Raw genomic sequence first — 13208 nt, 5'->3', positions numbered from 1 at the left:
TAATACACATTTGGTTCCCTAGTGCATATTTTTATTAGCAGTGAATGTGTGATTGAGTTAAAATAAATACATAATAATGCCCTGGGTTATCATAATAAATGAATATGTCACTCAGTGCAACCGCATGGTTCACTGATGAGTTTTTAATAGTTTCTGGAGAACAGTTGAATATGAATATCAGGCTTTAACTACACAGAAATTACTTGTAACTTAGATTAATTAATTGTTGGTTTTGGTATTTTCATTGGATTTGTTGACAATAACAATAATATATCCACAGCCTTAACCTTTATAAATACATAAACAAAATAGTGATAAGATTGTGTAGTGACAAATGTAATTAAATTGAAATGTTGTCTGTTTTGTGTTTTTAGATTTGCTACCAAAGAGCCCAACGGTTTGTTACTCTACAATGGCCGCTTCAATGAAAAACATGACTTTATCGCCATGGAAATCATCAATGAGCAGATACAGCTCACCTTCTCTGCAGGTAGAACAGTTATTGGTTTATTGATTGTTTTTCATACCATTTTTGTCCTGAGTGTGTTGCAGTTATTCACCTCTCTGACTGCTTTCCAGGTGAGACCAAAACTACAGTTTCACCGTACATCCTCGGAGGAGTCAGCGACGGCCAGTGGCACATGGTGGAGGTCCACTACTACAACAAGGTATGATCCAGAATAAAGAACTGTTGTGTTATTTGTTTTAGATGTAGAATAATGAATAATAAATGTTTCTAACGTCTCAGTGTGGAGCTTTCACACTAACAGGTGCATCATCTTAAACATTTGCTACTTTCTACATTAATCTAAATAAATAAACATATAGAGAACTTAATTTTGCTTCTATTTAAACATTGCTCATTTTGATGATTTAAAGGAATAGTTTGACACTTATTTGCTTTCTTTTAGAGAGTTAGATGAGAAGATTGATACCACTGTCATATCTGTGTGGTAAATGTCTGAAAATAACAAAATCCACCTCGCAGCATCACTAAAACTCACTAATTAGCACATTATATCTCTTTCATGTGACAAGTATAAAAATCTCATGTTGTGGTTCTTTGTGGGGATTTCTTTCCCTTTGGACATAGCCAGGCTAAGGCTGGTTACCACTTCATATTTGCTGTACAGACATGAGTGAGGTATTTATCTATTAATATCCTGATCTAGCACTCCGCCAGAAAGTGAATAGATGTATTTCCCAAAATGTTAACCCAATCCTTTAAATAAAGATGAGCATGGTGAACCATCAGTATGTAATGATTAGGTTTATCATTTCCTCCTTTTAATCATTATACAATAGCTGACATACCTTTGGTTAAATGTGTCTGCTGCTGCTCCTCTCATCAGGTGTGGCAGCACAATACCAGACATAGTTAGAGAAGGTATTGGTGAGTGAAATCAGGTCACAGGTCTGAGCCGCTGCAGACGACAGACTGTGTCTTTTTATTGCACTAAAGGCGGCAGCGATGATTGCCGGCTGACGTGCTTTCTCCATAAAAAGCTCTGTCTTTAGGACCTCCGTAGAGGTCTAACTGTAGTGGGTGTAAGCCAGAGTGCAGACAGGAAACTCTGAGCTGTGTAAGTTTGTCCTACTGCCTCTTTAGTGCTGCTGCTCTGTCTGACTAAAGAATAGCTGCTGACAGGCTGATGATCTGGAAGAGAGCCAACATGCCAACTAGACACTGACGGAGGGAGATAATCAGACAAGAGAGGGCAGGGGGAGGTGAATGAATGAAAGCTAGAGAGTGGGAAGGCAACGTTTCCAGACATGCTCAGACTGGACAAAATATGTTTTGATTAATACATTTCTCTATAAGAACATCACAACAACTCAATCAGTGGAGGAATGTATGGAGCTGTTGTCTCTGCTCTCGCTGTACTTTCCCAGCCAGGACCAACACACAGGATGTCACATTTTATTCTATTGAGGAAGTCACTTTGCATCATAAAGATGTTGCCAGGCAACACCCCCGCGGCTCACATTTTCTATTCAGTGTCTATGATAACATGGCTGTGTCAGATTTTAGCCAGAAGAAGTGATGAAGGGGGGAATCTTGTTGAGTTTTGGATGAAAACTATTTGGTGCTTTGCCAAAAGACATTATAGTCTCATTAATCACTTTGACACGAAACCCTCAAATCGGATGACTCTGCTTTCGTTGTCGTTTTCCTGACCTGGAAGTTTTACATCTGTAAGTGTGCCGCATGTTTGGAGACGACATGATTCAGTTAATGCGAGGTTTGCATGTACAGTACGAGCTTGGACAGTTATGGGTATGAAACACACTTTTCTATGTAACCAGTCTTCAGCTGATTTGTTGGGATATAAATAAATGGAACTGTGAATTAACTAATTAATTGATCATCCATTAAGTATTAGCTTATCACATAAACTCATACTAACTTGATCATTTCTTAATGGTGAGCAAGGGGAATTAATGATATATCCTACATTATTTGAACTGTATCATAAAAACCAGTGTACTTATTACATATATATTCATTATATTGAATACAGGGTATCCCAGAAGTGTCCAGGGTCCCACCCGTGAGCTCTAGCTGAACTAATCCTCCTCATCCTCCTCATGTTCCACATCCTGTGAGGCGCTGAGGTAGAAACATGGCTCCTCCCACTGGAGGTATCCCATGGTGGCCCACTCTGACCCGTCCCTGTCCGCAGGGGGTGGGGCAGGGTGAGGCGGGGAGGGGGCATTTTTAGATTGAAATGTGGCTTTCAGGATGGCGGGGGACTGTGGAGAATGGCAATGACCGCTGCCTTTGTGTTTGGCTCTGCTTCCTTTGGGACCATGGGCAGTGAATGATGCGGCCCCGGGGAAGGTGCCCCTCACTCTCTGTTCTCCAGCGAGGACAGAAAAGCGGAGCAGGAGAGGAGCGAAAGGAGGGTAAAGAAAAGCCGAGAGAAGTATTGACTTGGGCTTTGAACAGGGACGCTGCGCTTCAGGGCCGACCCCTCTTGTTGCTATGGTTTTTTCAGTCAATCTTAGATCCCATATTTGTGTTGCTTGATGCCATGCTCCTCCTGCGCAACCCCTGTCACCCTCTGTGACAGGGAACTCATATTCCCATAATCCCCTGTAGCGGCGGGTGAGAGCAGTGTTTAATGTGGTCTTGAGCAAATATGTGTGTTCCAATCAGCGCTGACAGGACAGGGTTTTGTGCAGCAGAAAGACGTCCTGACAGACAGTCATTATTGGAGAGTCAACAGCCGTGACTGATGACAGCAGAGGTCAGTGAAAGGAGCGTCCAATCTGGAGCGCTGCCTGTTTCAGAGCTTTCACAGCGAAGGGAAAACCGTGGAAAAAAGCATGTCAGATGATTTCACCTCTGCCAATTCACACCGCATGTTTACTTGTTTCATCATCAACAAATTTGTAACAAATTGGCCTCAAGGAGCATCAACTGAAAAGTAAAAGCTGCCTTCAGTGTCTGTTTCCATCTACTTAACATTTCAGGGTTGAATGGTAAGTGGTGGGACTTCCTGTGGGAACAGAGCTTGATAACAAGGCCCATTGTACTTAAAACTTAAAGCCAGATTATGCCTCAGTCTGCAGTCCAGGACTAACATAGTTTGTGTTGCCACCAAAGTAATGATAATGATAAAACCATGAGCGCCTTGACAGTGAGTTCTCATCTTGTATTTTCTCAGTCTGAACAGAGGATGGCACAAACTTGGCTCAGACATTCATGATTCTCAAACATTGGATCTTACTGACTTTTCCTTTATCACCACCATGAGGTTGGCGTTTTTTATTTCGTGTGAAATGTCTCAACTATTGGATGAACACCCATTAAATTTTTACAGACATTTGTGCTCCTCCGCAGGACAAATTGTAACATTTTAATTTGTTTCGTGCTCATTAACAAATACCTGCAAACCTAACAACATACCCATCAGCCTCAGCTGTACTTTATGTTTATTGCTGATTAGCAAATGTAAGCATGCTAACACACTAACATGAACATTAACAAACATTATACCCGCTTAACATCAGCATGTTGGCTTTGTCATTGCAAGCCTGTTAGCATGCTGTCTTTAGCATTTAGTTCAAAGCACCGCTGTGCATACATACATCCACTGAGCTGCTGACATGACTATAGGAGTTTGAAATGTATTTATTTAAAAAAAGGGACAATGCACATTCCTGAACACAAGGACTTAAGTCCACTGTGTAAATGTGCCAGATTTAACCATAGAGGCAAACATCTGCAGTCCCCGGCAGGTGAATGGCAACAATCATGATTAGACATCAGAATTTGACAACAATAAAATGTACATACTGAGAAAGTCAAACAATATACAACATATACGCATCATAATAATAATAAAAGCAAAAACAAAAGCACCACCCCTTCCTCCCAGGCTCATCATCACACTCTTATATCAGTTACATTTATTCCAACAATATGTGTGACTGTAAACTCTGTATTTACACTTTGATGGTGTTTTGTTACCATATTTATTCTCTAGATGTTCTTGTGCTGCTTTTATGTTCTGGTGAGTGGAAGACAAAGTTTAATTCTCACATATTTCAGCGGTAGACACGACCCAGATACAACGGACGGACATTTCCTCACCTCACCTGAATGATCAAGTCATTCAAGTGAGGTGATAACATACAGCCAGATGGTTCAGGGTTATTATTGGTCTCATCTCATTCACATCACTAACACTCAGCACACTGTGATCACAAGACACAAAGTGAGCACAGGAATTTAACTAACTGCAGCCTCTCAGTTACAGAGTCATATTATTAGAGGCTCACAGAGATTTAATCTAATCTACTCTATCAGAAAATCATGTGAGAGAAATTTAATTGTGGCTGTGACTTGGCCTAGAATTATATTTGTCATTACTGTATTGCTTGATGATGTGTGTTTTCTCTTAATACATTTCCTATGATAGAGCTGCTACAGATGCATCAACTAGTGGGATCTACACTACATTTCTCACTGGGTGTTGTTTTTCCGAGCTTTTAAATGAAGGGATCAGACAGCAAAGAGGAGGCTTCATAACAGCAGAGCAGTCAGGAAATCATAATTCCTGAGGCTCAGGCTGTCAGTGTCGGGGATCTATTTTTAGTTTAACCTCACATAGAACTTATTAGCCAGACAACACACACTTAATGTCTGTTTTCAAGCCATCAGCAATGAGCCAACTCTTCATATCATCTCTGCACATGTAGACGAGCTAATTCCTGCCTAAATCCTGTCTGACCAGCTGACGGCTCAGCGGCCCGTCCTCGCCTGCAGGCAGCCGTGGGTGAGGGCGGTCACTGCTCCGCTCTCAGCTCGCTACACCAGCTTGAACCTACACTTAGGGTTAATATGAGCTCTACGTGACCTCAGAGAAACTGCCCGGTTCGAAAAGAGGTCGCAACCTTTTATTGACAGGATCATCATTCTCTCCCCCGCAGACCCCTCCTCCTTTTGTTGCTCCCCCCATTGATACCTCAGACAATGAAGAAGATCCTTTGTCAACAGGGGTGATGTCCTGCAGAGAGCAAGCCCTCTCTCTCCCATGTGTGTTTGTGTGTGTGCTTGCCAGCCGCTGCCTTTATCTCTAGCTGTTGTGATATGAATTATTAAAATACTAAACAACAGCAAGCTAAAGATGAACAGGGATTGAGCCGAGTGTGATGAAAAAGATCCTTTATGTTGCTGTTGTTTCCCAGTTTCAAAGCTCCAGTTTTTAATCTGGCTCATAAAGCTACATACAGCTTAGTACTGGCTGTGATTCCCACAAGTTTCTCTACAGCTTTATGGATTAATTCTTTGTTAAATGCAGCAGAATAATAGATATTTTCATAACTACGTATTTCTGAGTCCTATTTATAAATGCTTTGTGACCAAAATGCTTAAAAATAGCAACACAGCACTACAGTTTTTCTTTTTTTTATTGTTTTATGGTCTTATTTTTCATGGAAATCATCTAAATCAAGTTATATTTACTGAACTAATTCAAATCCACCAAAAAACATAGACTGCATTGTTAAATCCTCAGTTGAATGGAAAGAACAAACATAACCAAGGAGCCAAGATTTCTCTGGATTCTCAAGTGTACGCAAAGACTTCAGTGTGCGAGGCAACGAGGCATTATGCATTCTTAATCCTCATTGTTTTGACTGAAGGCTCTCCAGAAACATGAGGAAGGAGCTCCATAATTCATCTTGATATTCATGAGTTTGTCTCTCACTCCACAGCCGATCCTAAACCAGGCCGGCCTGCCGCAGGGTCCCTCGGACCAGAAGGTCGTCGTAGTGACGGTGGACAACTGCGACACCTCTGTGGCCCTCAGGTTCGGTCACATGATTGAAAACTACACCTGCTCTGCTCAGGGCAGCCAATCAGGATCCAAAAAGTAAGTTCACAGGAAAGTACATCAGCAGAATTATCTTTCATTAAGATGTGGAAGAGAAATCTTTTTGCAGCAGCAGCAGCAAGAATTTCAAAAATAACCTTTTGCTTTTTGCCTCATTACTCCTGTATTGACTTCAGTAATTTGATTACTTTCTTTGCAGTTGGCTCATTAAGAGAGAGAGTAAACTTGTTTTGAAATTAAGTTCCACATCTTCAGGGTGTTAGCTAAGCTTTGCTTTTTTCCTTTAAAAGCGATGTTTATCCTTTTTTATTTCTGTTTTCATCTCCAGGGTGAAAAATAACACTGCAAAACTATCTCTGTGATGAATTTTTAATGCGCCCCCCACCTCCCATTAGTGTTGATGATGTAAAGGCAGAGCAAAACCCCGGGTGTATTAATGTTCATGGGTTCTGTGTTTTTTAGATCACTCGACCTGACCGGCCCCCTGCTCCTCGGAGGGGTCCCCAAACTCCCAGAGGACTTTCCCATTCGCAACCGGCAGTTCGTGGGGTGCATGAAGAACCTGCGTATTGACAACCAGCACATAGACATGGCCAGCTTCATCGCTAACAACGGCACTCTGCCAGGTACGTTTTGACCTGCCGTTTGGCATCCAAAGCTCATCCTTCAGTTTATCTTTTAAACCTGACTGTTTTGCAGTCAAACACAGTTTTATTGTTGGACTAGGCAAGTAAGAAAGACTGACAGAGGAAAGAATATAACAATGAGTATAATGAGCACAGCAGGGAAGTTGAGTCAGTGGGAAATGATCATTGTACCTGCTATGAATACTTTATTACCCTCTAACTCTCTGCTACTTTGATGAAATAATGAGGTAGAGCAGATCAAACGAATAGATCAACCTCTTATTTTCTCGCCCTCTTAGGATGTTCTGCCAAAAGACATTTCTGCAACAACAACCCGTGTCTGAACGGAGGAACCTGCGTGAACCTGTGGGGCTCCTTCAGTTGTGACTGCCCACTTGGATTTGGAGGACAAAACTGTGAAAGAGGTGAGTGAGTAGTCGAGTGGGGCATCAGGGCGGAAACACACAGACATGAAATGAGACCTAACACGTATTTGTTTGCAGTTTTGACCCAAGACTAAGCTTGTCATTGAGTATGAAGCCGTCATCCATCAGGTCAAAAGAGTGCTAACAGTAGCAGAAACTCACTACTGCATTTACGTTTGAAAATAACTTGTGTGAAATAATCTGTTTGCAGTGCAGTTACTGGTGCTGCAGTTTTTTGGGAACGCCTGACTTGATTTCAGACGTACATAGAGTCGTGAAAAGCTTGTGGATTAATAGTCGTAATGCCTGATTTGAGACATAATCAGTGTCAGTTGTGAGAAGCAAGGTGAATTTTCTTTGGTTTGAATGAGGTTGAACCGTTTAAGACTGATTGCATTTTGACTTTTGAAGACGTACAGTGAGTTGCTTATGTTTCTGTCCCTGTGTTCTCCGGTGTCTGTTTTTGTTCAACCCGATCCACTGCAGCTGTTATCTGTGCTGATTTATGGTTTACAGCAATCTGAGAAGGGACAGAGGAAGAGAGATGAGAAATGTAAACGACTGTAGAAAAACAACACACCTTTGTGTTCAGTTAAGAGTAGAATAAGTAAAAAAAGATTAATTTAAGTGAGTAGTTTTTCATGAAGATCAGATATTGAAGGGAGAACTCGCTGTGCAGGGAAGTAAAGCTGGATATTCAGATGTGGACAGATGTGTTGCTTAGAGCTTTGTAAGTCTGAGGGAAATGGGGTGGAGCTGTAGAACATTAAGCGGCGTGATCACATGTTACAGATTTGAAAGGTGATTTAATGAGCTTTGATAACTTGAATATATTATAATCAACAACAGTCTTGAACAATCATCAACCCCCATTAGAGGTAGCCTTTTAAAATGCAGTTGTTTATGTATGTATGTGCAGCCATGGTGTAGAGCTGATGAGTGAATCAAAAGAAATTAGCAGGTTTATTTTTTATTAATAGTTTTCAAGCAAAAATGTCAACAAATTAGTGTTTTCAGCTCTGGTTTCCAACTTTTAAAAAAATCTTTTTGTGTAAATGTGAAACATTGTGACTGTACTGCAGTATCTCTCTCCTCTCACCAGCCAACAACGGCAGCCTTAGTGCATCCAGGTTCATTTGCCATCGCTAATCAATCTTTTCGATCGGATGCTTTTCTTCACTTTGTACAGAGACAGCATATTGAGAGGGAGACCGTTTCACATCAGGCAGGGTGTCCTTTCATGTCACTTTGTTGACGTGTGAAAGAGCCAGAAAGCTTCTCTCGGTCCTCGAAGTCGCTGCACAAACACTTCTGATTTGTGAACTACATTTGAAATGATTTGGAAAAACACTGCTACACTAAAAGAAGAGCATTCATCGAGGCTTAAAGAGCCCCTCCAGACATGTTTTAAATCATATAAATATACTCTGCTTTGAATGATAATTTATGTTTGATATGTTTTATTCCACAAAAAAAAACTTTCCCTTCTGCAGATGAATGCTTTCTAGAGTAAAACTGCACGTTCATCACTCTGTACCGTGAATCATTTTTGACTGGAGGGGGGCTTTAATCATATGCTGTTTTAATTTTTACCTCAGTGTGCTTGAGGCTGGTTTGTAGAGCCAATTATATGAGCTTTCTGGGAACACCCGATTTGATCCTAGACAATCACAAAAAGATTACTTCACTTAAATGTCTTTATGTCTCATATCTTGTGTGTCTGAGTTTTTCTAGCTGTGTAAACTTGGACGTGATCAGAGAACATACTGGACTCACTGTCTCCTCATTTATCCGCAACCTCTTCCTCCCTCCTCACATTTATCTGCTTTTTTTACCCTCTTCTTGCTGTAGTTATGGCCAGCCCACAGCGTTTCCTGGGTAACAGCCTGTTGCAGTGGAACAACATGGCGGCGGCGGCGGCATCCGTCCCCTGGCATGTGGAGCTCATGTTCCGCACACGTCAGTCCAGCGCTACACTGCTGCACATCTCCTCTGGCCTGCAGCACAACCTCACACTGCAGGTGAGAACAACATATAGTTATACCTTTTCTCACTGCACACAGACAATTTCTGGCTGCTGATCTCCTTCTGCTTGAGGCCAAGTTGCATCATATATTGTTTCTCCCAACAGACGCTTTTTACAGCCACTGAAATGTTGCAATGCACGGCAATGTCAATTTATTCTCAAGGGGGAACTTTAATTGGAGAAAAGAAGAAACATTTTAAAGGAATTGTAGGTTATTTGTCACTTAATCTGATCAGCAAAGAACAAATAACCTGAATTCTGTAACAGAGACTGAAAACATGTTTCTTCATTGGTTTGAGTCTGCACCTGAAGTTTCAAACACTGCAGGGTTGAGGCTCCACCTGTTGGCCGTCTGAGTAGCAGCAACGTCACTGAATATCCAAGGACGCTGAGACAAACCTAACTAATCAGACACTCAATGTAACATCTGAGGCATTTTCAGCTCTGTTCTGAGACTGAAGCCTCTTTGATATTACATAACTGTCCAATAATCTATTTCTAGCCCTGCACATGTAAGATGTGCATCAATTCAAGGTTTTGAACTTTGACTGTGCAAAAAAAAAAAAAACACTGTCAGAGCTGAATGTTTTTGTTCATCGTGTGATGCTGATTCATGGTGGTCTTTTTTTTCTCCTCTGCTCTGTTACTGAACATCGGTTCAATCTGCCTCCTGCTGCATCCTCGCTTTCCTCGACTCTCGCTCTGCCTTTGTAGCTGCGCGGGGGGAGTGTGTTGATGGGGCTGCACAGAGGGGAGGACTCAACTCTCTCCCGTGTGGAGGAGGTGATGGTGAACGACGGAGACTGGCATCATTTGCAGCTGGATATTAGCACTTTGGGGGGAGCAGCGAGCCACCACAAGGCGGTGTTGTCTTTAGACCAGGGACTCTATCTGGTGAGTTGTTGTGTCCTAGTTGCTGGAAATCACCATAAATTAAATTCTTGTAGTTTTGCAGCCACTAAAGTCTGTGTCGTGCAACTTTTCAGGCCAGTATGGAGGTGGACGGGAAGCTGCGAGACTCCAAGCTGAAGACTGTGAGCGTTGGAGGTTTGGCAAGGCCTGATGGGAAAATTCAGCATGGCTTCCGTGGCTGTATACAGGTCCGTCCCGTCTGTAGCTTCTGTATTTATATCAGCATTTGTCATCATATGTTAAAGCAGACGATACCTAAAGTATTTCAGTGAGTGACTCATCGAGAAAGCATTGGTTTGGTGTATTGCAGGTCAAACGGAATCTGGATTTGGTCAAAGTTAATTGAATAAATCCTTTTTCGATTTTTAGATTACATATGAATGTTACTTTTGACTATATCTCAAGGTAAAGTAAGCTACATTATGAAATATGCTCATTATGGTTATATATATAACCTGTAAATAAAAAAAACCTTATGTTTCAACCATATTTTACCTAGTTTTAACCCAAATACTGCCCTTTTGACTTGATAATCATTCTCACACAGCAGTGTTTGATGGTAGAAATCTACCACATAACACACAAAATTAACAAAACTGGTACGTCAGAGTGTTTTCAGACACAATCTGTGTTTGCAGCACATTCCTGAGGGCTTTGTAAGATGATATCTTCAATATTAGCTCTGTAGAAATGTATTTGCATACACATAACTGTGTTGTGCTTCCATGGATACCTACATGTGTTTGTTTGTTTGTTTGTCTGCAGGGTCTGCGTGTGGGCGGGGCTCTGAGTCTGTCTCAGGCGAGGAAGGTGAACGTGGAGCCGGGCTGCAGTGTGCCCGACCCCTGCAGCTCCAGCCCCTGTCCTGTCAATAGCTACTGCAGTGACGACTGGGACAGCCACTCCTGCACCTGCCTCGCTGGTCAGTCTGCTCACATGGTCGTAACATTTTGCAGGGTTGGAAGGTCAAAACCTTTCGATCATCACCCTGTAAATATTATTTAATAGCCTTCTTCTATTTTTCACAGGCTTCTTTGGCACCAACTGCACTGATGTGTGCTCACTAAACCCTTGCGAGCACGAGTCAGCATGCACCAGGAAGCTGAGCTCCTCTCGTGGTTACACGTGTGACTGTCCCAAAAACTACTTTGGCCATTACTGCGAGAAAAAGTACAGATTTTTACATTTATGTCAAACTGTGTGTGTTGATTATGGTTCTTCTTGTGTTGTGACCTTTATTACTCTACAGTGTAAATTGACGATGTGTATGTCTACAGGACCGACCTGCCGTGTCCCAGAGGCTGGTGGGGTCACAAGACCTGCGGCCCCTGTAACTGTCAGACAGACAAGGGCTTCGACTCTGACTGCAACAAGACGAGTGGAGAGTGTCGGTGCAAGGTGAGTGTGACGACCTGCAGCTTTGATTCATCAGTCTGTAACAAACAGAGATGTGTGAAGGTACATGACGTTAGAAATGAAGGTCTAAAGCTGTCTCTCAGTTGACTACTACATACAACTAACATACAGTAGGTAGTGGTACTATAGAATAACTGTCACTGTATACCTCATTCAAACTGCCAATTAAAAACAACAAAACGAACTTAAAGACCCTTTCGAACAGGAGGAGGGAAAACGTGATTACAATACAATAAACATACAAAAACCATCATTTGTAGTAAGTATTTATCCTTCTAGCTCTTCCTCCGCAGTTTATGTATTTCAGTTTTCAGCAGCTCCTTCATTCCCTTTGTACACTGTATTGTGGGACAATAGTGTACAACAGCACACTCAAAAATCAATTTAAAGTTGTCACAGTGTGAGCGCACTCTAAATGATCTCAGTCGGTATGTAGTGTGGCGTTGGGACACAGCTGAAGGCTCATAAAAAAAACACAGGTGGGGAAATAATTGAGAAACTCGTCCTTCAGCAGCCAGATGTTCTTGAACAAGCAGCTGCAGCCTGTCAAAGCCGTCAGGTGGGATTGTGTGTGAATGTATGAAAATAAAGCGAGGCTGGTGTGGAGAAATGGATTTCAAAAAAATGTTCATCAGCACTTCCTCTCTCCAATCTGCGTTTCCAGGACAACCACTACCGTCCTGAAGGTAGTGACACCTGCTTGCTGTGTGACTGCTACCCGGTCGGCTCTTTCTCCAGAGCGTGTGACCGAGAGAGCGGCCAGTGTCAGTGTAAACCCGGTGTCATCGGACGCCAGTGTGACCGCTGCGACAACCCCTTCGCTGAGGTCTCTGCTAACGGCTGTGAAGGTCAGAACTCAATGCAATGCCTGATTTATAATCCCTCTTTCATTATAGCTACAGATATATTAAACATTTTTCCATTTTTATCCTCATCATATCCCTCTGTCTCTCTCCTCTCCTCCCTGCTCCATCTCTCTCAGTAATCTATGACAGCTGCCCTCAGGCCATTGAGGCTGGGATCTGGTGGCCCAGGACTAAGTTTGGTCTTCCTGCAGCAGTTCCCTGTCCCAAGGGAACGATCGGTATGATGGTTTTTTAGGCACCTCGTCAAATTACCATATAATAATGGCAATATATGAAACTTGCCTCAAGCCTTCTCTCAGCTGCAGTCTATTCCTCGTCTCTCATGTGATCTCTCTCTCTCTCTCTCTCTCCCTCTCCTCCTTCTCAGGCACAGCGATCCGCCACTGTGATGAGCACAAGGGCTGGCTGCCTCCCAATCTTTTCAACTGTACCTCCGTTACCTTCAGCAAACTCAAAGCCCTGGTGTGTAGCTTCTCTCTCTGTCAGTTTCAAAATTAACCCAGCAATTCCCACAATAACGCCCTCATTTGGAAGGATGTGGTGGAAGAAAATTATCTGAACAAGACGAGAAGAAAAATATTCATGGGGTGGCC

At 42.3% G+C, this 13208-nt stretch overlaps 1 protein-coding gene across 3 annotated transcripts in view; it reads left to right on the top strand.

Moving 5' to 3' along the window:
• celsr2 (cadherin, EGF LAG seven-pass G-type receptor 2) overlaps positions 1-13208 on the top strand; it is a 63642-nt gene that overhangs the window by 37832 nt on the left and 12602 nt on the right. For all 3 annotated transcript variants that reach the window (XM_051416353.1, XM_051416352.1, XM_051416351.1), the window contains exons 4-17: positions 375-490; positions 580-668; positions 6226-6383; positions 6807-6970; positions 7270-7395; positions 9247-9416; positions 10136-10315; positions 10408-10521; positions 11099-11255; positions 11362-11503; positions 11611-11731; positions 12414-12597; positions 12732-12833; positions 12983-13077. In XM_051416353.1, the coding sequence (XP_051272313.1) occupies positions 375-490; positions 580-668; positions 6226-6383; positions 6807-6970; positions 7270-7395; positions 9247-9416; positions 10136-10315; positions 10408-10521; positions 11099-11255; positions 11362-11503; positions 11611-11731; positions 12414-12597; positions 12732-12833; positions 12983-13077 (1918 nt within the window). The remainder of the gene's footprint in view (positions 1-374; positions 491-579; positions 669-6225; positions 6384-6806; positions 6971-7269; positions 7396-9246; positions 9417-10135; positions 10316-10407; positions 10522-11098; positions 11256-11361; positions 11504-11610; positions 11732-12413; positions 12598-12731; positions 12834-12982; positions 13078-13208) is intronic.

This window comes from Dicentrarchus labrax, unplaced genomic scaffold (assembly GCF_905237075.1).
Source record: "Dicentrarchus labrax unplaced genomic scaffold, dlabrax2021, whole genome shotgun sequence".
NCBI lineage: Eukaryota > Metazoa > Chordata > Actinopteri > Moronidae > Dicentrarchus > Dicentrarchus labrax.
This window is presented reverse-complemented; position numbering and strand designations above follow the sequence as displayed.